General features: G+C 33.0%; 1 protein-coding gene across 1 annotated transcript; it reads left to right on the plus strand.

The window, feature by feature from the left end:
• Window positions 1–462: 462 nt before the first annotated feature.
• LOC105330868 (pyruvate kinase PKM) lies at window positions 463–26,835 on the plus strand. Its single transcript, XM_011432805.4, has 12 exons — window positions 463–550; window positions 4,731–4,880; window positions 5,519–5,610; window positions 5,959–6,078; window positions 7,016–7,208; window positions 7,337–7,479; window positions 7,977–8,104; window positions 15,085–15,235; window positions 22,421–22,573; window positions 22,708–22,871; window positions 23,665–23,783; window positions 24,075–26,835. Exons 2-12 carry the CDS (start codon window positions 4,772–4,774, stop codon window positions 24,311–24,313), a joined length of 1,611 nt encoding a protein of 536 aa, XP_011431107.3. The 5' UTR covers window positions 463–550; window positions 4,731–4,771; the 3' UTR covers window positions 24,314–26,835.
• The last annotated feature ends 786 nt before the right edge of the window (window positions 26,836–27,621 follow it).

Below are 27,621 nucleotides of genomic sequence, written 5' to 3' on the forward strand. Positions count from 1 at the left end.
CTGCTGTATGTTATTGTCAGATTGGAGAAAGTTTTGTCTTTCGATGATGTTAACCACCTATCAGCATAGCACAATTGGTTTAAACCGGTTTATCAGTATGATGAAATTTCACATTGATATCTCAAAGTGTCCATACCATGAAATGTTTTTTGGTTTATCATTTGGTGACAGCTTTAATTTATTTGAATGAAAAAGACGTCCATAGGACAGACATACAAAAAAAAATGAAACCTTGAAATTTTAAAAGTGCTAGCTTTTTCAACAAATTTCCATATTTCCAATGGTAAAATATGAATACTTTCGAAACGACCCTTAGGAAATCGGGGTGATAAATGATTTTTTTTATCTGAAAATAATTGATTTAGAAGTAAAACTACATGCATGTTATTTCGTCAGAATATCTACGATAGAAATAATTAGACTCGGCCTCGTTAAATGAACAAATTACATCGGGTTCGGTATGCGATAATTGTACAGTCGGAAGATCAGTGGAAAATCTGAGTGGAGTCAGTGCTGAGTGTGACCAAGCCAAAACCAAAGCTATTTTAAGGTTTGTAACTGCAGTAGCTGCACACTTGTATTTACTGATTAAAAAATGCATTGAGTACATGACTCTGTGAAACAACTTTGCAATTCTCTCCATTCATTAGCATACTATTACTATTCATTTATAGTAGTATAAACTGCGTCTTATAATAATACTAATAGAATCAAACATCCTAATATGTTTTACGGTGCTACCGTTCTGGCGAGCGCAGCAAGAATTACACATACCTTGCATCATTGTCAACCTAGTGTTATTTAGGTATCAACGAACGTTAAAGAATTTTTTTGAGAGAGTATTGCTCTACAACAAGTATGCCAAAGGTACTGATTTTAATGGTTATGATTCATACAGCACAACCCCCTACCCTCTCCCAAGAGAGAGAGAGAGGGAAAGGGAGAGTGTGTGTGCCTGGTCCCTGTTTGTAGGTGCATGTGTAATTTCCTACTTTTAAATTTAATGGTTTGACTATATGCAATATCTACATTAATTTTTTTTTTAACTGTTTATTTTTTCTCTTTATTCCTTTTTATTTAGTTCAAAATGTCCAATTGTTTATGATTTCCTCCCTACTCATATACTTACCTGCCTACTGTACATGCATGCACAATTAGCTTAAAAATGGATCGATATGACAGTAAAGTATGGCTCTTGCTAGTATATACATGTTTTTATATAATCTCTATATTAAGAAAAATAAAAACAAATCATATGTCAATGAGTCAGGTATCGTAGTCTATACTGAAATAGCTAGTACACGCATTACAGATGTTTGATCCACCTCTAAATTTATCGCGGGAAATGTAGAGCGAGAGCTCTGTGATGTCATCCATGACTTCGTTCGTTTTTGTTTACGTATCCCGACTCAATAGGTATGGAAGCAAGTAACAAATCTCTTGAGTCTCGCCAAAGCATATGTGGTACTCTAAATGTGTCTTCAAACCTTAAGACACCGTAAATTACGAGTTAAATGTCAGCCATTTTTGGCATAGCACCACAGATGGAAACATTAGAGAGCATTATGGGACGCAGACAAAAAATGTTGTTTGATGACCTGTAGGTTTAGTTCCTTCTTTTTCCCGCGCACACTGGTTCTTAGAGCTCGCTTCGCTCGCTATAAGCACTGCAGTGGGATATGCTTTGTTTTATTTTGCGATCGTTAGGGCAAGTGCAGCATAAATTGAATTAAATACACACATGCACATAAATAATGAAGCATGGTTTACCAAGTGGGTACATCAATGTGACGAAAAATGAATAAAAATGAAATATTTTACGCTCTCGTATACATGTATAACCATTTAGGTTTACGGTGTGTCATGTGGAGGGCGAAGCCAATAACACCTTCACAATATCACTCTCGGAGTCATTAGAAGCAGGCACAGTTGGATCCACCGATCTGCATTTTGTACTTTGATGGCATTTATTTCAGAAAAAGACTTGTTCTAATGACCAGTTAAGAAGTTTATGTGGACTTCACTCTGAAATCATGATTTATGCAATATTAGATTTTTCACAAGTCCCCAAAATGACATTTGTTATGATAGCTAGGCTGATAAATCCATGGCTGCGCTCACTATTACTCTTAAGCTGAATATAAAGGCAGAGGATTTCAACTGGACTATTTACCTCTAGTAAGTTCAGGTTTAGGTGTAGCCTACTTGATAAAGGTGTAAAGCCCTGAAGGAAACAGGCTCACTTGTATACACGGGGTGTTAAATGCTTTCAACAGAGTTTTTCTTATGATCTAGAAAAATATTGTATTTATATATGTACTAGGTAAAGCAAATTGTCAATCGTTGAAATGAATTAATGCAGGAATAATCGCATGAAACATGTGCAAAATCTTGTCTTTTGTTAAAAAATTTTCAATGGGATTGACTGAGAATGTATCAGAATGTTTCATGCAATATAATTGCAATTATACCACACTCCAACATTCATTCAACATACTTTTTTATAACTTCTCCGATCAGCTTCTTAAACGCACAATAATTCTACAAGCTGCGCATTTACCAGAGTTGTCTCTCCTTGTTTCTCTTCTGGTATCCGCTCGTGAAACATCTCAAAGAAATATGATAGGCCTTATACATGTACCCGGTACCTATAAATCGTGAACACAGGATTTGACGTAATTTGATTACAGGTGACTCTCGATAGCTCGAAGTCCATGGGACTGAGGAAAAACTTTGAGGTATCAAGAGTTTGAGTTTTCTAGAGTTTGGAATTTTCCGTGTTGACCGAAGGGTTTTAAGATAAGTGGTACTGGATGTTATGATTAAGCCATTTATTTAGTGCTAACCTTACACACGTGCTTAAACAACTTTTTAAAAGTTAATTATACAGACCTGGATGTTTGAAAAACTGAATAGAAAAAATATTGAATAAATTCATGATACACTGTAATTATTTATTTTATGCATCATATTATTAACAAATTGCTCAGTACTACTGGACTGCGAGATGACATGTCGTAAATTTGATAACTGAGTATCACCCACTGTTCCCACTGTACGGTTTCTTCACCAGCTGTAAGAACTTGTTTAGCAATAATCATTATAATTACAATGATGTTGATAAGCATTATTTCTACAGTTTTATAATTTAAAATTTTTGACCATGGCTCAAAATTATCGTTTCGTCTCTATTAATTTTTATTTTTAGTGCGTCTCCAAATTATCATAAAACGGTCGGTTTTAATTATAGATTTGATAGGTTTTGGTATGGTCAATCATCAAACAATTATCACCTTGCAGGACATGTGTCGCCTGAATAAACAACCCGTGACACAGGTCCCGCGTGCCTGTAGCCATTAAATTACCAAGTAGGTGTTAATTAGGTAATGCTTGGATATACACAGCCACTTTGAGGTATCAAGAGTAAAAAAAAGTATAGATTATGAATAACGGGACTGCAGTTTGACTTTGAGGGATCAAGGGTTTCAAGAGATCAAGAGTTCGAGAAATCAAGAGTAATTTGCTTAGTTATATGGGGAAAAAAATCGGGACCCTAGACTCACTTCGAGCGATCAAGAACTTCGAGTGATTGAAGTTCGAGCCATCGAGAGTTACCTCTATTTATTCTTAATTATTCACCAATAAACATTATTAAACTTAATTAATGCTGGTAGATGAATGTTTTTTTGGTTTATTTTATACCGGTAGTCAGTGCCGAATGAATTAATTGACAGACTTGGTGATCAGAAGAGTAAGACTAAGTTTCAATTTGTATCTTTTAATTTCATGAGAAGAAAAATTAAAATCCGTCGACAGTAGTTTCTTTTGATTATAGTGCTTATAGACACATCCTTGCTAGCCAAGGGTATTAGTCCACTCCAATCTCCATAAACCCTTGACATATCTGATTCTCATAATAAAAACTCCCTGATACAACGATGTTATCTAGCAAATAACTAGAGATTTCACCCCTTGCATCTTCATATTTTGATCCAATGAAATTATGGGTTATATGCACTCTAGAGAGTAATAATAACTTGATAACATATCAACTGGCAGTTATTGGAAAAGAAATTGCAAAAAATTTAATATGAATTAAGACGTCACCGAGAGTAAAAATAAATGCTCTATTTATATGAACATAATGTTTGTCTGTACAGGGAGTAAAAAGTTGCTAATGTATGAAAGCATTCATGTCATAGAAACAGGTATCATCATCCTAAAAATTGTAGAAACACAGTGTATTGAATCTTAATTAAGCAAAATCCATAAGCGGTTTGGTTAGACCATCGTTGGGGAGGTACTGTTATGGAGCACTTGTGTCAACTTGTTAAAAGCAGTCTACAAAGCACGCCAACGCCATGATACATCATACATCCCCAGATCATGACACCAATTTTCTTACTAGTTCCAGGGGAAATACAGTCTGGCAGTAAGGATTCATCACTCCTTCTCTGACACTTCTGACATGGTTGCTATTTTGAATTCACTGTATGCTCAGAATTCACTCTAGATTTGGATAAGGTTTCCCATTAAACGAAATTAAAGAATATAATAAATAAAAGATGGAAATTGATTTTTTTTTTCATATCTATGTTCATGATTGCTTTGCATGTGACATGGCGTGTGTTGTCTGCATATTATGGGTATATCAATATTATCAGTACTTTGATGCATTATCCAAGCCCCACTGTTTTCAACAATGAACATCAATGTTCTTATACATGCAGGTTTCAATATAGTCTGACTGTGAGGTGAACAATCTCCAATAATGTTGTCCAGAAGTCAAATGTCACACACGCGCCTGGAGCACATGTGTAAACTGGAGATTGACCAGCCTGGACACCAAGCCAGACTCACCAGTATCATCGGAACTATAGGTGAGGCCTAAGAAAAAAATATCTTTATTTACAGTTACCCCGTGCACCGACCCTATGTTTCATAGCCAATCCAGATGTGGGTGGGTTTTTTTTCCATATTGGCTACAAAATTATTCAATTTGGCAGCATTTGACCTAATGCAGAGGTGCGTGAGAACCACTACATTGTTTTTTGCCCAAACAGTTTGAGTTAATGCCCTAAAGGAAATTTTCTCAGAGTATCTTTGAAAAATTTCTTTTATGTATTGGAGTGTCAGGATTTTAGCTTTTAAAATGTATATGCATAGAAAAGGGGCATGTCTTCACATATGTTTCTCTCTTTTAAGTATTGTCATTACAAAAGAAAACATGTTGACCATTTGTTTTCATGCATTTATAATGGCTGTTTATTCATCAAGTTCAATATATTTTTCACTATGGCATTTTCATGTACTGGTAATTCTCTCCTTTTGTATTTCAACTTTTGTGAAGTGTTTAAGGCAGCCATATTCAGATACTGTTAAATGTGTTGAAATTTTCAAAGAAAATGGAAAGATCCATGAACCAGTGAAATGTGACTGTTTGAAGTGGCAAAATATTTATAAGTAGGAATCATAAATACTAATATGTTAACACTATTAGTTCTCATTTTTATTCCAGGTCTAGCTTGCGATTCTGTAGAAACTTTGCGGGAAATGATGAAGGCAGGCATGACAATTTGTCGTCTGAATTTAGCATATAGAACACATGAGGTGAGTCTGAGCAATAATTTTCATTGGTTAACAAAATTGATTGAAATCATGTATCAGGATATTTTGAGTCTTGCAATAGACTACTGGTAGTTCAAGTACATGTACTTGGTACTATTGAAGTTGACATGGTTCTCCATGTACATGTACTTTCACAAGTGTTTTATTTCTATGAAATCCGAATTATTGCTTTTGATCGATCCAAATTAGGTAAATTTAGATATGTTATTTGTGATAAAAGTCTTTATGGTTGAGAAGATTATGCATCTTATAATTAATGAAGATTAGCACAGTAGAGAAAAGTCCATCTGACAGTGTATATGTTCATGAACTTCTTATTATCTGTTTCAGTACTTCAATGGAGTTGTAAAGAAGATTCGAGAGGCAGAGGCAAGTCTGGAGATCCCCATCCAAGTAGGAATTGGTATTGACATTACTGGTACAGGAATAAGAGTTGGCTCACTTGTAAAGGTACTTATATTGAAAATATAATTATCATTTATTTAAAATCAGATGAAGATTCTTCTTTGAGTTGCATTGGAATAATAATTTTAGTTTACCCTTGAAATTTCGAATGATGGGAGGTGTTAAAATAAGGTTTTGTTGATTGGTTCTTATCATTAGAGTTTACCTGAACCCTTGGTTGAAAATAATGAATGCTCTTCATGAATTGGTTACTCAGGTGATCTTTTGCAGCTATTCATATTTATCTGTAGCATGTGTTGCTAGTAAACTTAAGAACATTTTCAATTTCATTTTACTGAAATAGTCCTTATAGTTAATTGTGACTCTCTGTAAGGAGAGCATGATATTAATCTTGAATCATTTGATGACCTTTCATTTCCTAAGATAAACAAATTGTGAGGTTGGGGGGGGGGGGGGGAGGGGGCTGTAAGCATATGCATCTTGTAGGAAAAAAATGAGTTTTACCGGTAGATAATGATGAGCAAGGAGTCCTGAACCAAAATGATGAAACTCATGAATACTGTTACAGTGGTTCCTGTGCTTGGATTTGCTTTAATAGTCATGTGGTGGAAAGGCATTTATTCTTTTGAATGTACATGTATTTCTCTACTCTTTTGAATTCTTATAAATTTGAAAATGGATGATCAGTACATGTTAGACAACTCTAATCAATTATTAAGGCATGTGAATTACCATATACCCGGTAAATTTTCTTTGCCTTACCACAACCTTCCCTGCACATATACACATGCTCATTGTTGTATCAAATTCAGGTGACTTTCAAAAAGGACTTTCTGCCTCTTGCTTTGTTGACACACATTAACTTAAGGATGATCAAAAAAGATGAAAATAAGAAATAAAATTTTGCTTTGAATTTAAAATCAGACACTTCTTTGGAAATTGGAGACCATTGAACTTTTTTTTTTGTAATAATTTTTTTCAGGAAGTAGGTCTTGATCAGGAGTTAAAACTGAAAACTGGTGATAAAATGAGATTTTCCATTGATGAGCAATACCGTGACAATGGAAACGAGAGTGTCATGTTTATCGATGCAGCTTTGGTGTTCTCTCAAATCAAAACTGGCAGCACAGTGATCATTGAGGATGGTCCTCTCACTTTCGTCATTAAAGAGAAAGGTGTGTCATCTATAATAAGTCTGAGAACAATTTGTATATTCTGCATGTAGGCCGTAATTCTATACTCTCCTGTAGGATGTAATTCTATACTCTCTTCAAAGAAATTCAGAGTCTCTTTGTTTTGATAGGTGAGGATTATGTGGATTGCGAGGTGGAGGAACCAGGAGATTTGGGAAGTCACATGATGTGGACAATCCCTAATATGGTCATGAGAGAGGCGGAGCTGTCGGAGAAAGACAAAAAAGATCTGCAGTTTGCCGTCGATCACGATGTAAGTTGGCTTAATTAGCTGTGTTTATCTTATATCAAAGATAAAGGACATCCTGATTTTGGTTTGTTTGTAAAGTGTCATTGTCATGTATAGATGTTAAAGGCTTAAGGTCAAATTTACATCCATTGAACTTTGTCATCATTGAGGACACATCTTGTTATAGTCTATTGGGCTCTTTTGCCCCCTAATTTAATGACACTGTACTACCCATACATAGCCTGTGAATACACACATGCTCATTGTTTTCTTGGACAGTTCCAGGTATTTAATATTACAGCAGTAAACTTGATTAAATAAGGTAAAAATTAAATATGCAATCTGTGTTATACTTTGCAATGCAAAAATTGCCAAGGTACAACATTTGGTGTAATGAGATGACTTGCACTGTACAGGAAAGCAAATTTTTTTTTTCTCAAAGATGAATATATAGAAAGAAAAATAAGGATTTAGGTTTCCAGTAATTTGAAAATTAATTGTCATAATCTTTTTATTGGTAGCTGGACATGGTATTTGCTTCATGGATTTGTAGCCCTGAAATGGTGGAAGAAGTGAGAAAGTTTTTGAAGGCGAGATCTAAATCAATGAAGATCCTGGCAAAAATTGAGACCCAAACAGCGATTAGAAGGTCAGCAAGTCATGCTTTTAATTTGGTAGCTCACTTAATTAGCAACTCAGATGACATTGCTTTTTGTTTTATAGCTCACCTGAGCTGAAAGTTCTAGTGAGCTATTCTTATCACCATTGTCCTGTCCCCATCTGTCTGTCTTTTGTAAATTTTTACATTCTTGACTCTTTCTCCAGAACCAATAGGCCGATTTTCAATTGAACTTGTCACAGCTTATCCTTAGGTAAAGGGGATTCAAGTTTGTTAAATGAGGGGCCACCCCCTCTTTCAAAGGGAGATAATTAAGAATTATTGAAAAATTGTCAGTATCTTTTGAATATCTTCTTCTATAAAAAACCATTCATCCAGAAAAGTTGAAACTGAGGTAGTGTAAATTCAAGATTGTTCAGATCATGATCCCCATGGCGAGGGTGGGATCCTACTTGGGAAGGGGATTAAATTTTTACAGAGGAATATAGAGAAAATCTTCATCATAAAAGATCAATTGGCTAGAAAAGCTGAAAAATGTGTGGAAGCATTCTTATATACTGTAAACTCAAATTTGTTGAAATTATGATCCCCAAGGGTAGAGTGGGGCCACATGTTGGGGTTAAATTTTTGCATAGGAATGAATACAGAGAATTGTTGTAAAAATCTTCTTTTCAAAAGCCAATTGGTCTAAAAAGCTGAAACTTTTGTGGAAGCATCCTCAGGTAGTGTAGATTCATGATTGTTCAAAACATGTTCCACTGGGTAGGATGGGACAACACTAGCGTTCAAATTTTTACATAGGAATATGTAGAGAAAAATCTTTAAAAATGCAGTCTGTATTGGAAAATACTGTTATGTCTGTGGTACAGTCTGTATCGGGAATTACTGTTATTTCTGTGGTACATTGTATTCGGAAATACACCTATTTCTGTGATGTGCTCTTTTTGTAGATAATTCTGGACTCTTTTAATATTTTTCGCAGAAATCTTGAATTGTATCTCATTTACAGTGATCTCAATATGTCAAGTTCAAGGTAAAACTTGATTAATAATATTTGTTACAACATTGAGGTAGAAAATGAAAATGAAAAAAAAAAATGTTGTATCAGCTTACAAAAATGATGACTTTCAAGAACTGCTAATATATAGGATAGTCTTGAAACACAAGGAAATACTGTTCTTTGATGATATAAATGAAAATGCAATCTTATTTTTGGAAAAGTTGGTTACAAGCTTTTATTTTTTTTTCATAGTTTTTAGCTCACCTGAGCTGAAAGCTCAAGTGAGCTTTTCTGATCAAAATTTTGTCCGTTGTCTGTCGTCGTCATTGGCGGCATTGTCGTTGTAAACTTTTCACATTTTATTCTTCTTCTCCAGAACCACTGGGCAGATTTCAACTAAATTTGGCATCACTGGGTAAAGGGGATTCAAGTTTGTTCAAATGAAGGGCCATGCCCTCTTAAAAGGGGAGAGAATTGAGAATTATTGAAAATTTGTTGGTATTTTTCAAAAATCTTCTTCTCAAAAACTATTTGGCCAAAAAAGCTTAAACTTGTGTGGAGGCATCCTCAGGTAGTGTAGATTCAAGTTTGTTCAAATCATGGTCAACATGGGTAGGGTGGGGCCACAATAGGGGGATCAATTTTTACATAGGAATATATAGAGAAAATCTTTAAAAATCTTCTTCTCAAAAACTATTTGGCCAGAAAAGCTCAAATTAAAATGGAAGCATCCTCAGATAGTTAAGATTCAAGTTTGTTCAAATCATGGTCCCCGGGGGTAGGGTGGGGCCACAATAGGGGGATCAAGTTTTACATAGGAATATAGGGTGATTTAACCATGCATCGGACACATACCTTGGATCGGACAACTTTGTTTATAAATATACAAATAAATGTGCATGCGCTCATGTGTTGTTTCGTATATTCCTGAATTAGAAGAAATGAACTTTATCATTATTAAGAATTTGACAGTCACATTGTCAAAGAAATAGCAATATAGACATTGCTAAATGACATCAAATACGCCATTATTGAAAATTTAGTTACGAAGATTTTACACTAAAGCATTATTTGAATGTTGTGCGTTTGATTGTGAATAAGTGAAAATGCACTCTCTGTGTAAAATAATTAGAAAGAAGTAAGATTTGAAACAAAATTTGATTAAAATAAGTCCAAGAAATTTGAGCAATTAATGTCAAGGTCATTATTGCACCATATGTTCATTTCACCATGGATCGGACACAAATTAACCATGCATCGGACAGTTTTCACTGCATGATTTCTTCTAATAATATGGAGATTATGTGTCCATTCCTTGTAATATACTTTAAATGTGAAGTAAAATAAAAATTTAAAAAATCATCGATACAAACATTTTCCTCAAACCACTTAAAAATCAAGTTTTACGGACACACCCTTTTTAGTCCAAAGTTCCTGTAGGAGCTGGCACGATAAAGAGCTCCTTATGATAAATATTCCTTTAACAGAAGCACTAGTCTAAATTCTTATATGTAGATTTGAGGATTTACGTTATAAGAAATATTAATAGCAATTGAAGAAATTAATATTTCCGAACCTTTGTATTTTTGCATTAAAACCAGAAAATGTTGTTATTTTTAATCTCTACTGCACTACTATAGCTGTCCGATGCTTGGTAAACATTGTCCGATCCATGGTGAAATAGTTCAACACTTCATTAATTTGCTTTATTTTCTACATTTTTAACAATTTCACAATTTTTTCTCCAGTAATTAAGCAAGGGGAAAACCTGTAACTTTTAAAACAAGTTTTATTTATATTTGGACGATATTTGATGCGTGAACAAAGGGAAAAATCCAAAGGTGTCCGATGCATGGTGAAATCACCCTATAGAAAATCTTTAAAAATATTCTTCTCAAAAACTATTAGGCCAGAAAAGCTCAAATTAAAATGAAAGCATCCTTAGCTAGTGTAGATTCAAGTTTGTTCAAATCATAGTCCCTGGGGGCATGGTGGGGCCACAATGGGGGGATGGATTTTTACATAGGAATATATAGAGAATATCTTTAAAAATCTTCTTCTCAAAAACTTTTAGGCCAGGAAAGCCCAAATTTGAGTGGAAGCATCCCCAGATCGTATAGATTCAAGTTTGTTTAAATCGTAGTCCCGGGGTACAGTGAGGCCACAATGGGGGATAAATTTTTACATAGGAATATATAGAGAAAATCTTTAAAAATCTTATTATTAAAAACTATTTGGCCAGAAAAGCATAAACTTGTGTAGAGGCATCCTCGGGTAGTGTAAATTCAAGTTTGCAAAATTATAGTCCCTGGGGGTAGGGTGGGGCCGCAATGGTGGGTTGAATTTTTACATAGGAATATATAGAGAAAATCTTTAAAAATATTCTTGGAAACTTTTCAGTCCAAAACTCAGGACTTTGTGTGAAAGCTCAGGTTATGCAGATTTAAGTTTGATGAAACCATGATTCCCTAGAGAAAAGTGGGGCCACAAAATGGGGGGGGGGGGGGTATTTAGGATTAGAGAAAAATCTTCTTAGAGGTACAACAACAAAAGAGGCTTGGTATTTACCAAAAAAAAGATGTGGATAAGAATTGGCAGATTTTCAATTTTTTTTAGCAAGATCTACTGTACTTAGTTGTCAAGATATTTTGATTTTGATACTATAATGCTAATTTGATCAGAGTTAAGGCAATTGTTGCTCAGGTGAGCGATGTGGCCCCTGGGCCTCTTGTTTTGAGCTGGTACTTGGATCTGTTAAGCCAATTGGCATCCAAAAATCTTCTATTTTATGGTCATGTACAGTAAAACTCGGCAAGTCCTAGGGACTAATGGAATAACTTCGTTATATCCGTAATTCGTTATATCAGTATAACAAATTCGTAATAATATCTATTAATAGCGAATTTACTATATACATGTTTTCTTTAACCAGACTTTAATTTTTGTTAATTGAGGCTTAAAATAAAAATTCATTACTTTGATACCTTAAATAATCGGATTGTGAATTGAAAAAATTATATGAAAATAAATTTATTCAAACTCTTTTATTAATTGGTAGTGCAAACTTTTTTAAACTGTAAAAGAATTTGTTATGAAGGTGTTAAATTTCGTTATTATTAATCTCTATAGGACTCAAAATCAGTTCGCTATATCCGTTAATTAGTTATATCCAAATTTGTTATAACCGTAAAATTTTGCAAAGATTCGCTAAGAATATTACTGGGGATTCCAAAAATCTATATCCGTGTTCATACTAAACGAGTTTTAATGTACATGTTAGTTGGTCATGCATTGATCAGAAATTGCTCTAATTTGTTGATTTTTAGGTCACCTGAGTCACTCAGGTGACCTATTGCAATTGGTCTTCGTCCGTCGTCGTGCGTCTGTGCGTCGTGCGTTAACAATTTTACATTTTTAACTTCATCTTGAAAACTACCAGGCCAATCATTACCAATTTTGGTATGAAGCATCTCTATGGTAAGAAGAATCTAAATTGTGAAATTCATGGCTCTACCACCCTTGGGGTGCCACGGGCGGGGCCAAATATGCAAAAAAAGCCAAATTTTCAAAAATCTTCTTCTCTACTCCCACGCATGTGAGGAAAAAACTGGTTGCATGGTTATGATGTCCATGAAGCCCTCTACCAAAATTGTGAAATTCATGACCCCTGGGTCAGGGGTTCTGGCTCTGGGGTGGGGCCAATATGGCCATATAGTAAAAATGTATCAAATCTTAGAAAATCTTCTTCTTTACTCCCATATATATTTTTTAAAAACTAAATGCATGATTATGATGTCTATGAAGCCCTCTACCTAAATTGTGAAATTTATGACCCCTGGGTCAGGGGTTCAGGATCTAGGGTGGGGCCAATATGGCCAAATAGTAAAAATGTCTGAAATCTTAGAAAATCTTCTTCTTTACTCCCATGTATATTTGTTAAAAACTAAATGCATGATTATGATGTCCATGAGGCCCTCTATCAAAATTGTGAAGTTCATGACCCCTGGGTCAGGGGTTCAGACTCTAGAGGTGGGGCCAATGTGGCCAAATAGTAAAAATGTATTAAATCTTAGAAAATCTTCATCTCTACTCCCATATATATTTGTTAAAAACTAAATGCATGGTTATGATGTCCATGAGGCCCTCTACCAAAATTGTAAAATTTATGACCCCTTTGTTAGGTGCTCAGGCTTTAGGGTGGGGCCAATATGGTCATATAGTAAAACTGTTTTAAATCTTAAAAATCTTCTTCTTTACTCCCACACATGTGGGCAAAAAACTGAATGCATGGTAATGATATCCACAATCTCCTTTACCTTAATTGTGAAATTCATGGCCCCTTGGTCAGGGGTTCAGGACATGAGGGGGGGGGGGGGGGGGGGGCGCAATATGGCAATATAGTGTTAATGCATATAATGTTTAAAAATTTTCTTCTCTATTCTCACACATCTGTATTAAAAAAACTGGCTAATAATTATGTTTACCAGGAAGTCCTCTACTGAAATTTTAATTTTCATGTCCCCTCAAGGATGGGTTTTGACTCTAGGACAGGGCCAAAATGGTTGTATAGATGTTAATGCATATAACATTAAAAAAAAATCTTCTTTACTCCCACACACCTGAAAGGAAAACTGAATTCATGATTTTGTAGACCAGATCTTAGTTTTTCACCAAAATTATAGGTTTCAAAGTTCTTTTTGAAATGTGGTCGTCATTACAAATTTATAATTTTTCTACTCCAGTATGAAGCCTAATTAATTAGATGCATATATGAGGCTCGGTGACAAGTTTATGTATGGGATAAATGCTACTCAGGTGACCATTAAGGCCAATTGGCCTCTTGTTAGTTGAAATTAAGTAAATTTTAAAATGTCATTAAGAGTTCACCAAAAGATCTGGTAAACTAAATGTATGTTATACAATATGTACTGCAAGAGTGTTTATTAACACTGGGAGAAAAGTTACAAAGTAATGTAATCTTATAACTGTGTAAAATAGCCCTGCATGTAATGGTCACAAAACTACTGACATTTTGGACTCATCTTAAATGAGTATTGGTACATGAAATATGTTTGACTTATAAGTTGACTTCAGACTTAATAGAGTATTCTTCTCATTGAATAAACTCTACACAAACTGTGTTGATTGACACAGATACAAGAATTATAAACAATACAGACATCTTGACCTATCTACAATTGTACTGAGACTAGCATCAATTTTCCTTAAAAAAAAAAAGGAACTTTTTATCAACATGACATTTATAAGGCAAAAAAATTGTCAGTAATGACGAGCAAGAAAATTATATTTGATGATATATAATGCAACCAAATACTTTATTCCCATGTCTATTGCTCCACTTTCACAAGCCGTGTCAAGACTGTTACCATGCACTAACACAGCAGCTATTGTTATTGTGCTGATGAACATATTTACATGTAGTAATTACGAACAATTACTTAAAGTGGTAGAAATGATAAAAGCAGTTTTAAACCTATCGATGTTCCAATTAAGGAGAGTTCACTGTGAATTATTTTCATGTCTCTTGTAGTATTGTACATTTATGAACAATTACCGTAAAGTCGTGTGTATAATATCTTATTCCCTTATTCTTAGTTTTATTTCCATGTATTGAAATATTTATCCTCTCTCACCACTATTCCTTGCATCAAACAATTTATTATCAGTGTATTCGCCATTACGTAAGCAGCCACCTGACCTGTTGACTTGGCGTGTGGTCAATATTTGTTTAACATGTTTAACATTTAAGAAACAAATTTATGAGTATAATTGACACATTTGTAGCTCTCTGAGTCAGAAAAAAAGCTATAAAGCTATATACATTAAAAAAAAGATTCAAATTTGTTTTAATCTTGCCCCCCATCCAATCAAGACAAAAAGCAATTTATTTGTTTCAAAATGCATTAATTTCGTTATTCTGAAATGTGTGATTTCCCAACCTGATTAAATATTTAACACTTTTTTGCAAAATTTGGATTTATTTTTCCAGAGTTGATGAGATTATGGCGGTAGCAGATGGACTCTATCTAGCTCGAGGCAATCTGGGCATCCATATTTCACCAGAAAAAGTCTTTCTGGCCCAGAAAATGTTGATTGGAAAAGCCAACAAAGCTGGGAAACCAGTGATATGTGCCACTCAGGTATAACAATTTATAGGCTGTCTCTTTTGTACATAGTTCACAATATCTTCTGTGGGGTTCACCGAGTTATTTTTGCTCTTAATTCATCAGTTTTTCTTCTATAATCCTGTTGATAAATTCAGGCGGAATGCTACATGAGGCCGCTGGATAATTGGTCTTTTTCCAAATCAGTTTCCAATTTGAAAGATTATGATGGGTTACCACTTTTCTTTTCTTTACATACTTATTTCATGACATACATAGTTATCATGAGTATAGATCTATCTGCTTAGTGTATCAAAAGTGTTTTTGATGGAAAGATAAATTTATTAATATTGTACCAAATATATTCATATTTAAAGACCTATTTCAGAATTTAACAATTGAAATTATGATAGATATATCTGTGTACCGGTATTGGATACCAAAAAAAAAAACCCCAGATACTGGTAAATTGATGCTTGATCCCTGCCTATTTTTATATGCTGTAACATCCATATATTTTCAAATTTTTGCAGAATAATCTTTTGTTGTGTAATCACTATGCACAGTAATACAAAGTATAAATCATAACATATTAATTTATGATGATTTCATAAAATACAAGTGTCAATTACAAACTTTTATCATAGGGAGTTTGAAAATGTTTTGGAATTCATTGAAATCAAGCTGACATTGACAAATAATCGTACACTTTTCATTGATTTCTTTAATTTTCAATAACTTTTTGATGATTTCGCAAAGACTGGGAAAGGAAGCCTTAAGGTGTAATATCCCTCTGCTATTAATTTTGCCATGTATTTTAAAAAAATTTTCATATTGATTTTCATCAGTCAATATCAATCGATTCATATAAAACAAAGTTTAAGTGATGAAGCGCTCCCAGATTTTTAAAAAATTGATAATGTGTCTAATCATGATATGAAGAAAACTAGACATGGTGATTAGAAAAAGCAAACTTTTACCATCGCAGCATAAAATTAAAAATCTAAAATTTATATGAAAATAATATATAGCAGGCTTGGGGTAATGCTAAATGTAATGGTAATGCATTGCAATGCATTACATTTTTTCAAAGTAATGCTAGTAATGTGTAATGCCACAAAATTAGCATTACAAGTAATGGTAATGTAACTCATTACTTTCCAAAATCTAGTGTAATGCTAGCATTACATGGCATTACTTTGCATTACTATGCTTATTTATGCATGTTCAGTGTTCACTTTAAAAATAAGATGAATAAATGAATAGTTGAAATTGGATTTGATTAGATTTATTTTTAAAGAAGAAAGAAATAATTCTTGAGATAAAAATGTTTTAATTGTATTATTAAAAAAGATTTTTCAAAATTTATTTTTGAATTGTTAATATAACTACCCGTAAATATAACAGCACAGTTTCATAACATTTTTAAGAGTGTTGTTATTAAGAGTTTTTAATCATTTAAACAATTTGAAAAAAAATTTACTTATTCTCTCTCTCTTTCTTTTATATTAAGTACACAGTACATTATTCCATAAATTGTTTTTTGTTATGCATGTAATTCTGTGTCTCTATTTCGTATCTGACATTGTATCATGGCAAATGTCTATAAATATATAAATGTCTATGTATATTTGATTTATTTAATGTTCATAATGCCACAATATGATTATATATTGAGCAAATAAAGAATGACTCTTGTATACATGTAGTCATTGAATTTGAACCTGATACTGAGCATGAACCTGTAGATATGTTAAAGAGTGTCTTATATTTGAAACATTTGCAAAATCTCTTTACTTTTTTTTTTTAAAAGTAATGGTAATGGTAATGCATTACTTTACTCATGTAATGGTAATGTAATGCATTACTTCAAGAAAATCAAGTAATGGCAATGGTAATTTAATGCCCAAATTCATGAAGTAATGGTAATGTAATGCATTACTTTACAATGTAATTCGCCCCAAGCTTGATATATAGTTATATACATTTTCAATTCATATTACAAAACATATTCAAGCGCTGCATTTTAGTTCAGAATACCACTTTGTTGTATAGGTTTGCAACAGAAATTGCCTCAATCAGAAAGAGTTATCTTTCTCTATCATAGACTATTGAAGGTTTTACATACAGTGCATGATAAATTGCCACAGTTTCTATATTTTCAGAAAAGGTTTCCCGTTTTTAAATTTGGATAAGATAATAGAAGATGGATAAGAAATCCTAAAAATGTAAACCAGAGCATTTTGTTATGTAACACAAAAAGGGATCAAGTGAATAATCTTTCAGTAATTGGTATGATATCAATATAGGGATATATTGGCTTGAATCAAATGAGATATAAGGTGGGGTTTTTTCAATTTGTTTTCCCATACTAGTATCTGCTCCCTCAGAATAGAAAAGCCTTATTCAATTTTAAACATTTGAAATGTTATAACTTTTAAACGATTATAACTAAGTCTAGAATTTGTAATTGTCTTGATCACATTTTTCCTAATTCATTCAGCTCTGTGAACGAGCTATAGATGGAGAAATAAAAATATTCCATCAAAATATTCTAAGGCCTAAAACATCAAACATGTACTGTACATGTACTGAACAAGTACATAAAATTTAGTTATATTTAAAAAAAAAATTAATCCATAATCGGGGGGGGGGGGGGGGGGGGGGGGGGGGGGGGGGGGATAGTCAATATTACCTAAGTGACTTTTTTAGTTTTGTATGCTTATAAACAATTCAACATTTTTACATATATTTTCATTTTATGTTTGATATCTGTATGACCTTCAACCCATATTGTCTTACATACAATGTAAAAGCGGAAAAATACTGACACTATCTTCTCTTCTTATACTAACTTTATGCAAGTGCAGAAATACAAGAAAAAGGGATTCTTAAGTCATTTAGTGGTGGTGAAATTCATGAAATAATCAGGTGGTCTAGTGAATAATTCAATATTAGATAAATTGACCATATCGTCCTTGTAACAAATTAATTTCTTACATGTATTTATGTATATGGCATGACAAAATACCAAATCTATGAAAAATAAAAACTGGTGGACAAGGAGTTACCAAGGGTTTATACTAGATAAAAGCATAAAATAACAGTGTTAGTCAGCTAGTGAACTGAGTCTGTCTTGAGGTTTTTGTAACATACTTATTCGAAATCCAGTAATGACAAGATCGGGATAAACACATCCTTGACATAAATGAACGCAACTCTGAATCAGTTAGAAGACCAAAAACGGTATGATTTACGTAAACAAATATTTGGATTTACATCTTCCTTATTGCTGTGAGTCTTTTCACAAAAACAAAAAATCAGGTTTCATATTTTATCAATATTTGACCTCTTTTTTTGTGCTGGAACAGTTATGGATCTAGATAATGTTATTTTGAGAGTGAATATTATCAGTGCATGTATGTAGACTGAATAAAAGAAAGTCAGCATTTCTTTATATAGCAGTAATTTAAAAAAAACCTATTTTGAAATATTAAGAAGGAACTAATCATGACTTTTATTATTTAAAGAGAAATTTAAATGAAGTTTACTGCTGGCTAGACTGACATTGTCTATCATTGAGAATAAGGCCAGTGATGTATCAATAATTGTCTTGCCTGTACACTGTATTATGGCTAAATAGTACCAAGGTATTGGCATGTAAATCCAGTACATGTATATATTTGAAGAAAAAAAGATGTGACCTTCATTTAAAATTAGCGGACCTGTTAATGCTTACGATTTCACCATACTTAATTCTTTTTTAAAAAGATTTTAAATGCATTAATTATACTGTAAATTCCTTATTTAATGCGAGACCTTAATTCTGCGATCCCTCTGATTTGAGTCAAATTGTGTGAATATAAAATTATGAACGCGGAACTTTAATCATCATTTCTTAAGGTTTTCAACTCCTGAAAAATAATTGCGAGATTTTAAAATCTGCAAAAGGTGCTTCTCGCAATTTTACATGGATATGTATTCCTTGCGTTTAATTAGGAATCCACAGGGGGGGGGGGAATAGTCATGTAGATATTGACTCATAAATACTTTATCATTATGATAAATTTCTTGTAATATTTTGTAAAAGTTTTCTTTACTTTTTTGCCCCCGCTTCAAAAGAGCCCTGGGGGTCAGTTTGTTGCGTTCAAATTTTCTTTTTCTATATTTGAATTTAAATAAGTGTATCGCCTTCCAACATAAATTGGGACCCAGCACCACCTCCCTTGTTGTTACATGCCTCAACGATTGTGAGTTAACAGAAACAAAGTGATATTATTTTCTACAGAAGTTATCTCTCTTATCAGAGGGACATTCCACCTTAATTTGCTCTGTAAATATTTTCATCAAAACCATAAAAAAACTTGAGAGGAGATTTTTGTAATCGCAAATATTACCTAAGTGACTTTTTTAGTTTTGTATGCTTATAAACAATTCAACATTTTTACATATATTTTCATTTTATGTTTGATATCTGTATGACCTTCAACCCATAATGTCTTACATACAATGTAAAAGCTGAAAAATACTGACACTATCTTCTCTTCTTATACTAACTTTATGCAAGTGCAGAAATACAAGAAAAAGGGATTCTTAAGTCATTTAGTGGTGGTGAAATTCATGAAATAATCAGGTGGTCTAGTGAATAATTCATTATTAGATAAATTGACCATATCGTCCTTGTAACAAATTAATTTCTTACATGTATTTATGTATATGGCATGACAAAATACCAAATCTATGAAAAATAAAAACTGGTGGACAAGGAGTTACCAAGGGTTTATACTAGATAAAAGCATAAAAAAGCAGTGTTAGTCAGCTAGTGTACTGAGTCTGTCTTGAGGTTTTTGTAACATACTTATTCGAAATCCAGTAATGACAAGATCGGGATAAACACATCCTTGACATAAATGAACGCAACTCTGAATCAGTTAGAACACCAAAAACGGTATGATTTACGTAAACAAATATTTGGATTTACAACTTCCTTATTGCTGTGAGTCTTTTCACAAAAATAAAAAATCAGGTTTCATATTTTATCAATATTTGACCTCTTTTTTTGTGCTCAGGAACAGTTATGGATCTAGATAATGTTATTTTGAGAGTGAATATTATCAGTGCATGTATGTAGACTGAATAAAAGAAAGTCAGCATTTCTTTATATAGCAGTAATTTAAAAAAAACCTATTTTGAAATATTAAGAAGGAACTAATCATGACTTTTATTATTTAAAGAGAAATTTAAGTGAAGTTTACTGCTGGCTAGACTGACATTGTTTATCATTGAGAATCAGGCCAGTGGTGTATCAATAATTGTCTTGCCTGTACACTGTATTATGGCTAAATAGTACCAAGGTATTGGCATGTAAATCCAGTACATGTATATATTTGAAGAAAAAAAGATGTGACCTTCATTTAAAATTAGCGGACCTGTTAATGCTTACGATTTCACCATACTTAATTCTTTTTTAAAAATATTTTAAATGCATTAATTATACTGTAAATTCCTTATTTAATGCGAGACCTTAATTCTGCGATCCCTCTGATTTGAGTCAAATCGTGAGAATATAAAATTGTGAACGTGGAACTTTAATCATCATTTCTTAAGGTTTTCAACTCCTGAAAAATAATTGCGAGATTTTAAAATCTGCAAAAGCTGCTTCTCGCAATTTTACATGGATATGTATTCCTTGCGTTTAATTAGGAATCCACAGTATCCAGATAAATATATCTCATTATGTTTCACTTGACAAATACTCAAATACAGAAAAGTTATCCTTAATTCAACATTTTTATACTTTAAAGGGATACAATTTTATTAGATTATTTTAGATGATTTATTGCGTTAATTTAATTTAGCTGTTATTGTGACCGGTTTTTCGTTGAACTGTGGGCGGACCCCGTTTCTGTGGATGCGGAAGAACTCAACATCAACACCTAGTGATTGCTTTATAACATTGGGTATCGCTGTTGCCAAGTCCTCTTGGGTATAAGGATAGTTGTGAATCAATACATTATCTTTCATCAATCTCGAGCGAAGATCAGTTATGTCATCATCCATGTGTTACAGTTTTCTGTCCATTCTAATAACAACCGACCGCAGGAGATCAAGTTCACGCCTAAGTTGAGCATTTTTGGAGTGCAAGGTTGTAATTTTGTTGTAATTACACTCAACCTGGTCCGATATGTTTTTTAGTTTGTCACATAACAGACCCTGGTCACGCTCTTCCAATTTTTCGGTTTGCTTGGCTTTAGGTGAACTGTTGTCAGAATTTTTTTGGATATTCCTTTGTTTTGTGTTTCCATGTTTCAAACAAATTCAAGTTGAAATTCCTCTTTTTTTTCCAGTATATATCAATACAAAACACTATTTGACACACAATAAGTCAAAATAGAATCCCACTCTGTATCGAAAAACACCTTAATAAACCAAAGTCACCAGCACCAAGAATATATAGGTGATCATGGCCTCGGGTGTCACGTGACTTTTTTCATATGATTACACGGATATTAGTTCCTCACATTTGATAAAGAATCTAGAGTATTACAGAGTTTGGAAAGAGACTTTTTAGAATTAAATGTTGAATTTTACAATCTTAATATAAACTTCATGATACTGACTATAAGTCAAAGAAGCTAAACAGGTCTGTATAACCTTATTTAAGAATGCATGTACTGGTATCTTATGCCATTAATGTAGTACACATAAACCAACTCTTATTCTTGACATAGTTACTTTGCAAGGTAATTAATTGCTGATGATAAACGGATGGATTTGCAATTGAGCCCGCAATTTGTTATGATTTTAAACATAACAATATTATTGAATTTTTGAATTACATGCCACATGTATCAAAACATTTACAGTTAATCCTCGCTCTCAATTTGAGGACACACTATTGTGTTAAAAATATTTAATATATAGGGTTCAAAATAATGAGGTTACCATAAAATGATAACAAAAAACTTTGGTTGTGACCTCCAGTTCACTTCAACATAGCCACAGTATTTGAGAAATGGATGCTCAAGACATTAAAATTTGACTGTATATACTGATAATGTAAACATATTAGCAGATTGGTATTTAAGCATTCATAATTGATTATATTTTAGAACATAGATTGCAACTGAATTCAGAGAGAAAGTTTCAGTTGGATATTTTGTTTTTAATGATATTAGGGTATTTTTCAAAATGATTATGTATGCATGGTTCTATGTTTAGATGTTAGGAAGCATGATGCATAATGCACGCGCCACACGAGCAGAAGTTGCTGATGTTGCCAACGCAATCTTGGATGGAGCAGACTGTGTCATGTTGTCAAGGGAAACGGCAAGAGGAAAGTACCCATTGAGAAGCATGCAAACAATGAGTGCGGTATGATGACCAAAAATATCATGCAATTAGCTTAATTTTTTTTAAACCAACTCAATTAGGACTTCGAATTGATATCTAACTCATGTTGTAAGACGTCTGCTGAAAATATATGGTTTTCATTGTATCATTTTAAGGTTTGCACAGAGGCGGAGGCAGCCATTTTTAATGAGGATTTGTTTTATGCTCTGAGGCATAAAGTGGGAGTGACTGACAACACACACACTACCGCTATAGCAGCGGTGGAGGCTGCCCACAAATGTCACGCCAAGGCCATTATGGTGGTGACTGTCAGTGGGAGGTAAGTTACCATAGAATGCCACTATGGTAGATCTCAATTGGCTCAAAAGATAAATAATGATATGAACATCAATTGTATTGTCCTAACTGCTAACAAGTTTTATGTTTTTAATTTGTTTAATTCTGTTAACCTGATAAATAAGGCATTTAAGGATCAAGGAATTGTGATTTGCACATCTATTTACTTCCAAAATATGTGAAAATGAAAATATGTGAGGCCACACCAATATAATTTCTTGTTCGTCTGACCCTGCACACTCGTATTATAATAAAACTGTACAAGTAATATTATTATTAATTTCCCGCATCCACTAAATTCTGCGCTGTTTTCTGTTCTATTTCCACCCTATATTTCGTATTTTAATTAGCTTTAATTTATTAATCAGAAACAATTTTTAAAAAATATTACCATCCGCACAAATTGTCCGCACAAATTAATTTATGTACTGCCAAAAACTTCTGCCTACAATAAAAAAAAATTTGTTTATTTTATCACTTGCCCGCTCATACTTTTTTCATTGGATGTCTGACGAACAAGAAATTATATTGGTGTGGCCTGAATGTATATGTATAAGTGATCTAGAATAATTAAACTTGGCTCCTAGCTCTTATCTGAAACGTTTCATTCACAGTTAAATACATGTTGTAATAACTTAGTTGAATGTATGGTAGTACCGTAGATCAAAGTGATGAACATAATACATATATGTACATGTAATTCTAAAAAAATGGGAACTTTTATTAATAAATGAATATGTTGGTTAGTTTACCTGTATATTTTTGTGCATTAACAGGTCTGCAGCCCTGATATCCAAGTACCGACCTGATTGTGTGATTGTAGCTATCACCAGATCAAAGCATACAGCCAAGTCCCTGCAGCTCCACAGGGGGGTGTTCCCAGTGCTGCACACAGGTATGTCCCCTGTAAAGTTGTACCAAGTACATTATGCTAGTACATTGAAATCAAAATAAATCATCACTTTGTTATCTACCACAATAAACAAAAAGACATTTGTCATCAAAACGAGTGAGGAGAAATACTGAAAGTTGATCTATTTTATTCTTATCCCACTTGAAATATCTAGCTGTTCTACGAATAAGATATAAATCAATTCGTTGCCGTAAGTGCAGTGTCTGGTCACGAGAAGTTACATGACATTGTATATATTGATTGTAAAAAATCTGTCGTTTTCATTGACAACAGATTCGAAAGATCAAGTGTGGGCGGATGATGTGGATGCCCGCCTTCACCACGGGATATCGATGGCGCGGCGTAACGGATACATCAACAGCGGCGACATGCTCGTCCTGGTGACAGGGTGGACCTCGGGGGTGGGGTCCACTAACACAATCCGCGTGGTCACCTGTCCCTCCACCTCTATCCCCTCCTACACTAGGATAGAGGTGGACACCGCGACCGATGACAGGGTCCGCTTTGAGTAACCTAAGATTTACACAATGTGTGTTAGACTATTAGTGTTTTATTTGTTGATATTTAAGGAGGTTGGATGGTCAACAAATTTCATATATATATTACTAAGATTAAAATTTAAGTATTTTTCCTGTACGTATCTTTATACAGAGCTTTTTTTTTTTAAAGAAAAATTAATACAGTCAAAAAATTGCCACGGTCGTCCAGCCCTCTTAATTAAGGACTTATGATAAAATTGAATTGACTTTACTTAAAAAGTATATTACTAGTTCTTTTTTTGATTCGTTTTGTTTATTTTTATTAGTTACTTTTTTATTTTCAACCTATTTGTTTTGTTGAAGCTGTCTTCCTGAATTGATTTGAGAAGAAATTGTTGAAGAAAGATAACTAGTGCTTTTTGATATATTGAATACATTTGGTCAAAATATATAACCAAAGATGTTTAGTACATATACGCATAATGTTTGTAAATCAAAATAGAGATTTTAATTTGACATGAATACTTTTGCTGTGATTTTACTAAATTTGTTTTTGCCATGTGTTTTTTTATTGTTTATTTCTTTAGTGCCATATATATACCTGTATATTGTCAACATCACAGCAAGTACACAGTCCTAATCTATTATGGGTTTACTGTTTTTCTTGAATTAATATTGTATGATGTAGTTGGGTTTTTTTTTGTTTACACTCACATTTTTTTAATTAACATTTTTTTTACTATTTTTTTTTGGGGAGTTGGTGGGATAGAGGTGGAATTGGTAGCCGTTATTTGATAATTGTATTGATCCGTTTTATCTTGACTACTTTTCATATAATCATGTGTTTATGAATAATTATGCTTTATCAGTCAAATTAAGAAAAAGTCAAAGGAGTGTTCATTATGTCTTTCTCCTTTTAATCAAATTAGGAGTTTTGTCTTCTAGCCAAGTTTGTTTTAGAATAATTACATTATTCATATCCACGCATAATAATTGCTTTTGTTTACATACATGAACATGACTTGTATAAGTGTGTATAATGCTATAAACTAACTACAGTGTAGTACAATGTACATTGTATTTTCTCTATAAATAATGAGTGTGCATTTTCATGTACAGGTATCTTTCTGGTACCGGTATTTAAATGTGTTTTGATACACATAAATTTATAGTGATATGCAATTCATGTATACCTGTTGTCTGTGTTGAGGACATTTTATATTTTATTTTAAAGAAGGGTGTTATTATTATATCATTATAATTAATGTGGAACTTATCTGAAGCATAATATTGAAGATTTTGGGGGGAAAAAGAGGGGTTTTTTTTTTCCAGATTGTCAATTAAGCACATAATTCATTTTACATATGCTAGTATAATACTACGTGTAGTAACTTAACTACTGCCAAGTGTTGTGTTAAAGAAAGAAGGTGCTATAAATTTATCAAGAATGTAACTTTATATATAGAAACAGTATATTTGATAATGTTTTGAGTTGAAATCCACAATATCACTTTAAAGTAAATATTGCACCAAAACCTACGCACTCTTGTAAAACCAAAAAAAAATTTAATTTATAAGATTATTGTATTGATGAACATTCCCATTTAAGAAGTTGATGGATACAATATACAATGTACATTTGTGATAGCAGGTGGATGACCTATGGATGGAATGGACAGGTACTCAACTTAAAGTAATACCAGAAGATATACCGGTACTTAGACTTAGCTATTGCTACCTATAAGTGCTATGGGAGATTAACATTTGATGATTAAATCATTTTCACAACTTGATAAATTGTAAATACGAATCAAATGACTTTAAATTTCTTTTTGGAGTGTTACAACTGCATGTACATGTTGCTTGATAAGATTTGTGATTTTGAAAGCTTTTATCTAGTATGTCATTGAAATCTTTTGTTGTGAAAACAAACTTTATTAATATGCTGTAAAACACGCTTATAACGAAGTGCCAGGGAAGGGCTATTTTGCTTTATTATAAGCATTATAATTTGTTATTATCCGACAAGTTTACAACATGTAATTAAGTCACCGGGAACGAATATCACTTTGCTGTTAGCATCAATTCATTATGAGTGTGTTCGCTATAACCGTGTTTTACTGTAATGCTTTTTGGATTGATTTTATTTTATTTGTATGAGAAGTGCATTGATACCATGTTTAGGCTGTCCACAGTTAATTCCACATTTTAAGCCTTTTTGAAAATACAAAACATACAAGGGCAGAAAATAAACAAACTTTTCAAACAATTGATTTTTGTTTGTTTACAAATACAGTAACTATGGATAATTTTTATTTCAAATGGACAATTTTGAAGTTTTTAAATTTTTAAATTGTCTATCATAAAGATTACTTTGAACAGCCTGATGAAAAATGCATACTTTGACATTTATCTCTCCATGAGGAGAAGACTTTGGGATTTGTCTGTAATTACATGTTTGTAGATGTATGAAGATATAATTGCACTATTTAAGTTGTAGGTGTTCTGTTTATATAGTGATCAATGCTTAATAATAAATACATCACCATACCTATGATTGTAGTGGAGTGACTTTTAAGCTTTATAAATTGTGCAGTGAGGACACAGGCATGTACCAGTATTGAGTAATAATTTAAATAAGTAGCTATTTAAGCATAAGAAGTTCTAGCTGTAAACACAGCACATCATTACGGTATGTCAATCCTCTCATCTCGGTGGTGTCTGTGTACAGGAACATCTAATTAACATATATCTATTGTTCTAGACAGAGTAGAGATAATGTACCAATCTGTTTACCGGTAGCTGCACGAATTGGTTGTTAAATAATTAACATAAAAGAGGTTGAAAGATTACCAGGTCTTGGTCTGCATGCACACATATACACATAATTATATGTATTCATGCAGACCAAGATCTGGTAGTCTTTCAATTAATTATATGTTGTACAAACTGGTTACTTCTTACAAGGGAAAATAAGAAGAAGACTCCTGATCAGAAATATTTTATGAAGTCTGTTGTTGATGTGTTGCTATGCATACATGTACAGTGTACAAAGCTAGAGCGATGAAATTCTTTTATTCTGCAAGCATAAGGAAAAACTTCAATACATGTTAAGTACACATGCATTTATTATTGGACATGTAACACACTTATAAGTATGTCAGGTCTATGTATTATCCACACATAAATCAATTTGAGGAATTGTTGTTTGAAACATTAATATGGATAAAAATAAAACACAGCTGATAGAGATTCTTCAGGAAAACAATGGCATTACCATAACCTAATTAATTAGCTGAGGCTTTGTAAATTGGTAATCAACTGACAAAGCCACTCTGTAA

The sequence above is a fragment of the Magallana gigas genome, chromosome 8 (assembly GCF_963853765.1).
Source record: "Magallana gigas chromosome 8, xbMagGiga1.1, whole genome shotgun sequence".
NCBI lineage: Eukaryota > Metazoa > Mollusca > Bivalvia > Ostreida > Ostreidae > Magallana > Magallana gigas.

Bases quoted from the DNA above. Each gene is read 5' to 3' on its own strand.
- LOC105330868 (XM_011432805.4), top strand. From the start codon at position 4,772: ATGTTGTCCAGAAGTCAAATGTCACACACGCGCCTGGAGCACATGTGT. The intron at 4,881-5,518 runs GTGAGGCCTAAG...TTTTTATTCCAG, and splicing joins CAGTATCATCGGAACTATAG to GTCTAGCTTGCGATTCTGTA. The intron at 7,209-7,336 runs GTGTGTCATCTA...TTGTTTTGATAG, and splicing joins TTTCGTCATTAAAGAGAAAG to GTGAGGATTATGTGGATTGC.